We start from the raw sequence: 10208 nt of genomic DNA, 5'->3' as shown, positions 1-10208 counted from the left end.
CGGGAATGGCTCCCAGCAACGCTCTCATCATCCACCTGGAGGAGAAACTGCTGCCAAAGGAAAAGAATAAAGTAAGTAGAGCCCTCGACAGGGCGGGAAGGGCTGGCCTGTGCTCTGCACCACCAGCTGCCTCTGTCAGTGCTGTGCAGGGAAGGGGAGATGAGGAGGGAGAAAGTGGCCTGGGGGAAGGGAAGTTAAAGAGACAGAGAGGAGACTATACAAAGTTTTTAAATTAAATTAAGCAGGGAACAGGTAGGCAGCATCACAAAGCTCTCCTACCAAAGAAAGCATCTTTGAACGTGTGTGTATGAGGGCACTAGAAGGGGAAATTAGATGAGGGCTCAGGGAATCTGTAACGATTTGCTCCGTGTCTCTTCCAGCTGAGGAAGCCGGTGGTGGAGAAGATGCGCCGGGACCGGATTAACAGCAGCATCGAGCAGCTGAAGCTGCTCCTGGAGAAGGAGTTTCAGAGACACCAGCCCAACTCCAAGCTGGAGAAAGCCGACATCCTGGAAGTGGCTGTCAGCTACCTGAAGCAGCAGAGCCAGCTGCAGGAGCAGAGTGAGTGCAGAGCACCTACAGCCCACCCCAAAGCCCACTCGCAGAGGCCCTCGCCCTCCCCTGTAGCTGCAGGGGCTTTAACACACCAGGTGTAGTCCCATGAGCAAGGCTCGTGGACTCAGCCTCTTGAAAGAAGCTTAATGCCTGAATCAGCACTGTCCCACGTCTCGCTCATGACCTTAACCCCCCGTGTTTGCCTCTCTGTCTCTCTTCCAGCATTGGCCCAGAGGCAGGCAGAGCAGGACTTCCACAGCGGCTACCTGCGGTGCCTGCGGGAGGCCATGCACTTTCTGTCCTGCTGCGAGCCCAGGAAGGAAACTCAAGTGCAGCTGATGAAGCACTTCTGCAAAGCTCAGATGGGTGCAAGTGCCACGGGCTCCCCTGCGCTGCGCAGCTCCCCTCTGCCACCGGCTCTGTTTGCCAGAAAGCAACCTGCCCAGAAGACTCTGGCTGCTGCTCCTGCCATCCGGAGACCCTCGGGGCACTTTTTTTTGCTGAACTTTGCTTTAGTTCTATGTTTTGCTACAAAAACTAGAGGGACCTGTGATTTAATAGTTCCTCTTTAAAGTAGGAAACATTGCTTTCCAAAGCTGGGAGGGGGGCGGTTATTGTGTTTCTGTCACAAGAAATGAGGGTCGCCAAGTGCTTTCCCTTCATAGTGAAGGACTGTGTTTGTATCTTGCAGCACATTTGCTGCTTTTATTGGTGGCTCCTAGCCAAAGAGAGTTCCGTGGTGAGTCAGAGAGCCAAACACCCCTGTTTCCACCACACTTCTGCTTGGCAAGGCTGTCGAGTCTGTGGCTGTCAGTAGAAATCTTTCTACAAACTCCCTGGGTCACTGGTTCAAGTGCTCCATTGTCTCCAGATAATGTATTGACCTTCCTAAAGAAGGAGCACTTGGAAGAATGTATTTTGTATCATAGAGTATTGACTCTTTACCTTTTGAGTGAAAGATGTCATTGAGAAATGCTGATTCTTCTGAAATTCCTATGCTATTTTTAGTATGCCTTCTTACAGAAAGTTATGAGGATAACAGAGCTCTAGGGAACAATTTCTACTCTCAGTTGAGGGATAATTGATGCCTTTTGTAAAGGAAATAAATACCTGTGATATGCCTTAAGGAAAAGGGGGAGGAAGGGAGGCAGTAAGTACTTTATAATAACTCACTGAACGTGCTAAAGCGCTTAAAAAGCTTTTATAAAGTTGTGATGTATTCATCCTGTGTGATGTTCAGCTTTAGTGTCTTCACTGTATGATACAATAAAAATGTGTTTAGTCCTTAATCCTTTGGTTTGAAATGATTAATGATACTCCTGGCTAATACTCCCGGACTATGTGTTGCCTGTGGACTCCTTCTGCAGTGGGGATGCCACCAGGAGAGGTCACATCTTTGAGCCCTTCATTCCAGTACATAGTTTAGATTTTCAGAAGTCATTCAGCAGAACAGGATTTCAGCAGAAGGAGCCTCTCACACGGCCACACGGGATGAGGTGAAAGGGATTCAAGAGGTATTTGGGGAAGCAGGAAGAAAAGCACAAGTAAAGTATCCTAAAGCCACCCTTGAGTACCTCAAATACCAACAGCCTCTCCAAAATTCAGCACTTTACCCAGTAACATTCACACACTTTGCCTTAGAAGAGTTCCCACTCATTGCTCAGTGGGGACTATTCACCTTTTGCTTTCCTTTCTCTTCAAAGTAAAATAAAACTGCACAAATAATCAGTTCACAAAACCATTATCTAACCACAGTAACACACTGATGTGGGTGTATGACACAACCCTCTTGTTCCTCCAGAGATACAGTAACAGCAGGAACACCATTGGCCAACAATTTCAACTCTCCTCAGATGCCCTGGGAGAGATGACCTTGAAAAACTTCATTTCTACACCTTTTTTCCTTCAGCAAAAGGAAAACCTGGCTGTCAGACCTTGTCAAATGGCTGCTTAGTTAAGCACTGAGAAACTCAGACCTGCTAAGCTGGCAGGATCAAGCTGCACTCAAACCCTGCGAGCTGTACCTGGCCAGTCCTCCCCTGAGGTGTGGTGAAACCCTCCTTCACACACGTGGAGAGGACCACAGAGCCACCCAGCCAGGTCAGCAACGTGCTGCTCTACCTTGCTGTGGTCACACGGCTCCTCTGGGTTATTATTCTACCCTGAATGCACGGGCTGGCTGGGTGCTCTTCAGCCCTCTGCCAGGGCAACACATGGTGGGGTTTTGGTACAGTTCTGCAGCTCTTCGGGGGCTGACAGCAATGCTGCAGACAGATTGGTTCTTCCTAAAGAACTACTGAACAATTCAGAAGATGTATTTTTAGACTTTGTGGTTGCTTAGTGACTTCACCTTGCTGTGCCCGACGTGTCTGTCAATTAGTACCAGCTTCTGAAGCCCAGCCAAACCCAAGCTGTTCATCCATGCCTGTCCTTTTTTAAACCAAGCCTAATTAAGGCAGCTTGGGGATGGGGAGTTAAGACCTGGTCAAAACACGGTGTGCCCCAAAGCACAGCACAACCTGACTACACACTGCAGGGACTGGGAACAGTCCCACACAGCACAGAGAGGTCTGCACTCCTGTGGACAGCTATCTGCAGCCAACGTGCTACCACCCAAGGAGACCATGCTGTGAGGGTCACAGTGGCAGCATCGCTGCAGTGTGTTGAAAAGTGACACTGGAAACAGAAAAGAGGAAACCACAGAAGAGCTGCACAAACTGAGGAGTGCTGGATTTGAACCCAGTCCCTCCAGTTCTAGACTAACACTGGAACAGGCTGTGGGAACGACCACTGTGCACAACTCAGGTGAGACCTCAGCCAGGCTTTAAAGCCCTGAACTCTGCCACCCATAGTGGCCTAACCCTGGAGAGACACAGCTCCTGTCCTTCAGACCAGGAGCTCCCACTGCAGCCAGATGCTGTGACTTGGGCCATGCAAGGAGCTCGATGACACCTCGCTGCTGCTGCAGACCCACTGCTGGCTGGGCAGTGCAAGGGACAGCAGCAGTACGTGCCTCCTTTCTGGGCAGGGGAAGAAGCCAAAGCCCACCAGAAAGCCTCCGTTTGCTCCAGGGAGTCAGATCCATGCCTGGTGCAAGCTCAACACTTTGGTTTTTTTTGTCAGCCAAAGACCTGCCCCTCTGGGCTTTAATTTACCCGTTACATGAGCACCAAAAGCCAGCCCTCCAGTTTCACCAGCCCTAGCACAGCAGAGGTTGTGTGTACCATTTATTAATTATTATCACTTCCAATAACTGAACACAAAGCTCCTTATCACTCCTCTGTCCCCCGGGGTGACTCTCCCCTGCTCCAACACATTCCCACCCTTCGGGAAGATGTTGTTTATTATGCTGATCCCACAGCCCAGGAATACTCCCCTGACAAAGCCCCTATTAACCTCAGAGTGTGGGCCTGAGTTTCTCAGAGTTTCCCACACTTTCTTCCCCATTTATGACATTCAAAGGGACCACAAAGGAAGCGTGCCTCACAACAGCCCACATTAGTGCTGCTCTTTGGCTCTGCATTGTGATCACCAGCGATTCCTGTCCCGATAGACCATCTGGAGAGCTGTTTTCCCAAGGAGCACATTGATCGATCAGTATTATGCGAGAGCCCTTTTAAAACTTGGGAACGTTATGCTCTTTGACACTAAATAGGTGTCTCGAGAGGGGTTGTCAGAAAGATTTTAAAGCATTTAGGGAAGGCACAGAAAAAGTAAAAATCGTAATTATTTCTTTAAAAACGTCATCAATTGTACCTGTGAGACAGGCTGACGTCACTGTAGAAAATGGCTTAAAATAAAAGTGCTCTAAAAATGATATAGAAAGGAAATTTTTGAGACACCAAGCTGCGTGCTGTAAGTATGGCCACAGACATACAGGAACGCTGCTTTTGGAATCTGTGCAACAATGAAATCCTGGTTTTCTGTGCTCCTCTCCAAGAGCCCACCTTCCTCCAGACCTGTTGCTACTCTGCAGTACACCGAGTTCCCTCCGTGGAAAGCCAAGTATTGAGCTATGAAAGCTGCCAACTGGTATTACAAGTCGTAGCAAACAGCACATGTAGTAAGTCTGGGCTGAAATCAGCACCTCCAGAGCAGAGAGCTCCACGGCCCAGTCCCTGTCTCACAGGCCTCCAGCAGCTTTGATTTATGGGCTGTGACGGACACAAGCCCACTGATGGTAGACTTGGGGTTGGCTGCTTCTCAGCTCAAAGCAATCCATGGCGCACAGATTGTGCACCACAGCTCAGGGTCAAACAGGGAGATCTGCACTTGGAGACAACCAACACGGTGGGGTTTGGCTCAGGAAAAGCAACGACTCCTGCCCAGCACACGGGCTCTGCAGGCACAGGCTCTGACAACTGCTTGCAGGGGCCCGTTTCCCCTTCAGCTCTTCAGAGCCTGTGGTGAGCGAGAGCAGAGACACCTCCCTGGCCTCAGGAGTGACTCTGCAGGGTGCACCTCCACGCTGTGACTCGTGGCTGCAGCGTGATGTCCAGAGAGCCCAGGCCACCAGAGCCCAGGCCCCTGCCCGCAGCCCAGCTGCCGTCTCGCCGGAGCGGCTCCAGATCCACGCCACGCTCCAAAGAAGGGAATTACTGTGTCATGTTGTTTACTCAACTGCACATGTTTGGCAATTTTGGGGGATTTGTTTCTTTTAATCCTTCGTTCCCAAAACAGGGAAACACTTAGCTTCAGACAATCAATCTTTCATTACGGCTCTGTGGCGACAGTCGGAGAGCCACGAGCTCCTCCCATGGAGATGAAGGACAGGGACAAGGGTTTGGCTCACAAACGTGTTTCAGTGAGACAGACTATTGTGCCAACAGCTGAATTTTAAAACAGGCCAAAATGAGAAAACTAGTTACAGATTTTTAACAAAGAACAACTGGACTGCCTACAGGACAGGACTTTTTTCCCCTTACTGAAATCCTTGCGTTCTAGAGACAGCCTTACTCTAGACAATTTATTATTCTGAAACATCAGCTGGGAAATGCTGTTGCCATTAAGTTTTCAGGTCTTAATAATAAAAGCAAATGGGGAGGATATTTGTTTCTCTTTTATCCATCAAGAGTATATAGAAGGTAGGTGAAGGAGGCAGTACTGGAGATTCGCTGCCTTTCCAACTGCCAGAGGGAGGAGGAGAGGAGCTGGGAGTGTGGGAGCCCAGAGGGCGGCTGTTTGTGTGCTTGCTGGTGCCTGGTTCACCATTCACATCAGATGGTGTGAGTCCAGAGCTCCCAGGATTTCCCACATCGCCCCATTCACCGGCTAAACTGGTGACAAAAGGAGCGTGCCTCCGCGGGACCCGAGGAGAACGCCAACGCCTGCTGCACCATCTGCCCAGCCCTTAAAGGAAGGGATAATGCCTCCATCAGTGGGAGTGGGTTTAGCCCTTTGGAGTTCAGGGGCATTGTGCTGGGGATAGGATGGCATTATTTAAAACCACTCATTTCATATTTCCAGAACTGAAAATGAGGTGACAGCTTCCCTGGGAGCGCACGGTGCCCGCTGCTGCCCAGGCACGCTCCTTCCACAGGGTGTGTGGCAGGACCTGCTGCCCCCTCTGCCTCACGGCCCCCACGGGGGGGCACAAAGCCCCGTGCTCCACCTCAAGCCCAAATAATGGCACCAGGACACCCAGCCACGGACTGCCCTGGCTGCCAGCAGCACTGCTGATTACCAGCTGACAAAATAATTCAGGGAGCTGATTTTCCATAGGACTCATATTCCCTGTTCACTTATAGCTTTTTGACAACCATCAAGAATTAAAATTGTCACACCCTACATGATCCATCTAAAGGGAACGTGTCCTTGGGCTGGGTGGGGAGGAGGGGAGAACGGCTGACCCCCCAAAACCACAGCCATGAGGAGCCAGGAAGTTAAAAGGGGCTTTGCAGGCTTCAGGTTGGCAGCTAGCCCCAGGATCATCCTCTGCAGGACCGTATCCTGTCAGGCAACAGCCCCACGTGTGCTGCCACACGCTGCCGTCCACGGAGCCACGGACACGGGCTTATTGAGGGGGGTGCCGAGGGCAGGAGAAAGAGGCTGCCTGCAGCTGACAGCAGAACGAAGGCTTCCCTTCTGGTTTTGAAAGGCAGACACAAGAAATGGATTTTTTGTGCATACTGATGTAGTAAGAAACAGGTATTCAAAAACTAACCCCCCCAACCCACTGGGCTACCAGCGACAATCTAGGTTTGCTCCCTGTTCTAGCCTGACCACGGCACATTCATTAAGGGAAAAGAAAACGCTGCCCATGACTCTCCTTAAGCCCACAGAGCTCCAGGTACCACGGCTGAAACGGATGTTCCATAAATCATCTTAACTGGGATCTGTCACCAGGAGGCCTCACGTGCCTGACTGCCAGGTCCTAACCGTGGCTGGCTTTGTACTGGATTGTGCTCGGGGGCACGGCAGACTGGGCAGGCAACCCAGAGCAGCCTGGAAAAACCACCTCCAAGGGGCAGCTCCAGTCCCAGATCCTGTCTGGTCCTTTCCACCTCATCACCTGTGTCCACTGCAATACGCATGGGACGCATCCCGAGAAAGCTCAAGACTGAACAGGGTCCCAGGATATCCCAGCACCTGTATCTGCATTCTGCAAGTGGGAGAACACAAGCAAACTAACTGACAACAATTCACTTTTCGAAGGATCTCAGTTGTCTGTAAAGAGAAAAACACATTTAGGTGCTTCACGTGGCTACGCAGGGCCACAGGAACCACGAGGCACTTACAAAGTGGCATGAAATTAAATAGGACACGTTAGGGAAGGGCATCATAATCGTTACATGTCACGGGCTGCCGCAGGAAGGCCCAATTACCCAAACAAAAGCAAGGAAGAACTCTGAATATAGCTTACAGGGGGACTTAAAGCATTTAAACAATGGAGAGGAAAATATTTCAAGCTAACTGCTTAGCAGAAATTGCTTTAAGGGTTCTCCCCTCGATTTTAGTCTCTAGTTGTCCGAAAATTATCTGGTACTGTATTCATCTAAGCATGGTTTAATGTCAATGAAAGGGTTTAGTCCCTCTAATTCTGCATCTTTTCCTTTTCAACCCCTCTTTTGGTCATGGGCACAGAGCATTATCTCTTCCTGGGATCAGTCTTCTGTGCTTAATTTCAGCACAGCCTGGGAAAAGGCAGCACATTGAGATGTTGACGTTCCCAACATCAGGCAGAAGTTGGATTATAATGAGGGCACAGGCTTTCCCACGTTCCCAGGAACGCTGAGCCCCTTTGTGTCACACGCTCCCCAGTCCACCTGCTCCTTTGGGAGCAGGGTATTATCCCCAGGCAATTCACAGCCGATTTGCCATGCTGTAATAGATGCTTTCTCCATTGTCCCGGGGCAGGCGTGGATTGGCTATCGACTGTGGGAAACTCCGAGTCGCCCAGGACCCAGGCATTTGTATGCAGCCGCCGGGTATAAAGAGAGGAGCTCCCGGCTGCCTCCTGCACCCGCCCACCAGCCAGCTCCGAGCTGAAACCAGCACTTGGGATAATGGCACCCAGTGGTCTGGCCCTGGAAATCCTAACGGCCAAAGAGAAGAACAGAGTAAGTATCTGCTGCCTCGGTGGCCAGGAGCCGGGAAGGGCCCGTTCAGCAGCAGGTCCCAGGGAGTCCAGAGCTAACCATCCTCCTGCTTTCTGTTACAGCTCAGGAAACCCATCGTGGAGAAACTGCGCCGGGACCGGATTAACAGCAGCATCGAGCAGCTGAAGCTGCTCCTGGAGAAGGAGTTTCAGAGACACCAGCCCAACTCCAAGCTGGAGAAGGCCGACATCCTGGAGATGACAGTCAGCTACCTGCGCCACAGCCGAGGTGAGCACACCCCCGCGGCGCTCGCTGCCCCCCCGTGCAGGCAGAGCTCCAGCCCCAGCCTCCCGTGTAACACTCCTCTGCTCCTCTGCCCTTGCAGCTTTTGCAGCACCCGCCAAGAGCCTGCAGCAGGATTACTGTGAAGGGTACACCTGGTGCCTCAAGGAAGCGCTGCAATTCCTGTCTCTCCACTCGGCGAGCACAGAAACCCGCATGAAGCTCATTTGCCATTTCCAGAGGTCACAAGCAGCACCCAAGGACCCTGGTTCTTCTGCACCCGACTCCACCCACCAGCCCTCCCCAAAACAAGCGGCACTGAAGCCCTCCTGCAGCCTCTGGAGGCCTTGGTAGGCCGAGAGTGCACGTACTTGTTCCCTGGACGTTTGCTCGTGTTCCAGAGGAGACCGTGGCTTGCTATACAAGTCCCCCCACTCCTCTCATGAGTAGGGAAGAATGTTTTCCTTTTGCAAAGCATTACTATGCTTGGATATTTGCTTCCCTTCTTCCAGAAGGACTGAAATGAGCCCACCACGTGGAGAACAAGTTATTCTAAAAGAATGTGAGATGTAATCCTCCTGCTAGGAGGACTGAGAGGAGTTGTTCAGAGAGGAACACCGACTGTTTTCAACCTCAGTGAGGCTGTACGGGTCCATCTGCTGGGACAGCAGTGGCCCCCAGGGTGCTGAGGCTAGTGCTTCCACAAGTGTCTGTTCAGGGGGAGCCCTTTCCTCTGACTTGCCCCCTTGAGACTCCCAGGTGTCCCAAGCTCCCTGTGCCTGGCTGGGGAGGGGCCCGGGGTGTCTCAAGCAGAGCAGCTGGCCTCACCGGGCACATCTGACAGCCCAGCTCTCCTGGGGGTGCCACAATGGGTTCTATGATATTTGTAGACTGTAGCGAGTGTGCTCTGAAAATGGTTAAACCATAACTCAAACTATGTAGAGGAAATTCCTCAGAATGTCTTGCTCACAAAATCAGAGTAGTGTTTGTGAGGTTCAGGATGAGTGTGCCTTTTATAAAGGCAAAAGCTTGTTTCCATATCCTTATAGGAGAGAAAGTTACGGCTGTGTTGTCGATTTTACAAGAAATATTTATCAAAGTCTTTCATGAAAGGCGGGTGTACAAATTATATTTGCTCTTTGGTACCCTACCACCAGGGGAGCATGTGAATTTATTACTGTCCTTGGAGGATGCTATGACATGTTATGTGTGAGCTGCACCGATTGTGTAACCTGTGCCAGAAATTATACTGAACTGCAGAAACTTTTCACAGTACAAAAACCAATAAAAACCTAGTTAATAACACCAGCAAGTTATTCTTTCTTGAGTAGTTTGCATGGATTATTCCCCTGTGGTCCCTGGGGTTGGTTAAAGGACTCGAGACAAAGATGTCAGTAAGACCAAAGATACTCAGCACTGGTATTTAATTGCCTCACCAGCTGCGTGTCCATTGGGACCCCCTGCAATGCTGTTTTCCACAGCAGAGAATACACAGCTGCAAAAGAAAAAAACCAGCCCTCTCAGCATGAAACAAAAATAGAGGCATGCCTAACCAAGAAATTCCTTGGAAATTCAGAGCCAAGCGACTTGTCAAGTAAGATCACAGCAAGGGTGAGCTCAGAAGTTAATGCCCGGCTCCCAAACGTACTTTCGACGAGCAGACGAAGTTTGCCAAGGCACCTCACGTTACAATTCACATTCTGGCAGCAGAGTCCGAGTCACAGAACGGTCTGAAACGCAGGGAATTTAAGCCTGTTTGTTTGTCTGAGGGGGAAAGGCCCGTGCAGCTGCGTGTGTGCGAGGCCGGGGCACGGGGCTGCCGCCCACAGCGGC

The 10208-nt window shown here is 50.8% G+C and overlaps 2 protein-coding genes across 2 annotated transcripts; both read left to right on the top strand.

Moving 5' to 3' along the window:
- Positions 1–5: 5 nt before the first annotated feature.
- LOC103780650 (transcription factor HES-5-like) lies at positions 6–1127 on the top strand. The gene is made up of 3 exons (XM_008948339.1): positions 6–71; positions 381–561; positions 778–1127. The coding sequence occupies exons 1-3, from the start codon at positions 6–8 to the stop codon at positions 1125–1127; spliced, it is 597 nt and encodes a 198-aa protein (XP_008946587.1).
- Positions 1128–8057: 6930 nt separating this feature from the next.
- Positions 8058–8729, top strand: LOC103780649 (transcription factor HES-5-like). Its single transcript, XM_008948338.1, has 3 exons — positions 8058–8114; positions 8216–8381; positions 8479–8729. Exons 1-3 carry the CDS (start codon positions 8061–8063, stop codon positions 8727–8729), a joined length of 471 nt encoding a protein of 156 aa, XP_008946586.1. The 5' UTR covers positions 8058–8060.
- The last annotated feature ends 1479 nt before the right edge of the window (positions 8730–10208 follow it).

This window comes from Merops nubicus, unplaced genomic scaffold, assembly GCF_000691845.1.
Source record: "Merops nubicus isolate BGI_N331 unplaced genomic scaffold, ASM69184v1 scaffold38289, whole genome shotgun sequence".
Classification (NCBI taxonomy): Eukaryota; Metazoa; Chordata; class Aves; order Coraciiformes; family Meropidae; genus Merops; species Merops nubicus.
The sequence above is the reverse complement of the archived record's forward strand: the minus strand, read 5'-3'. Positions and strand labels throughout refer to the sequence as shown.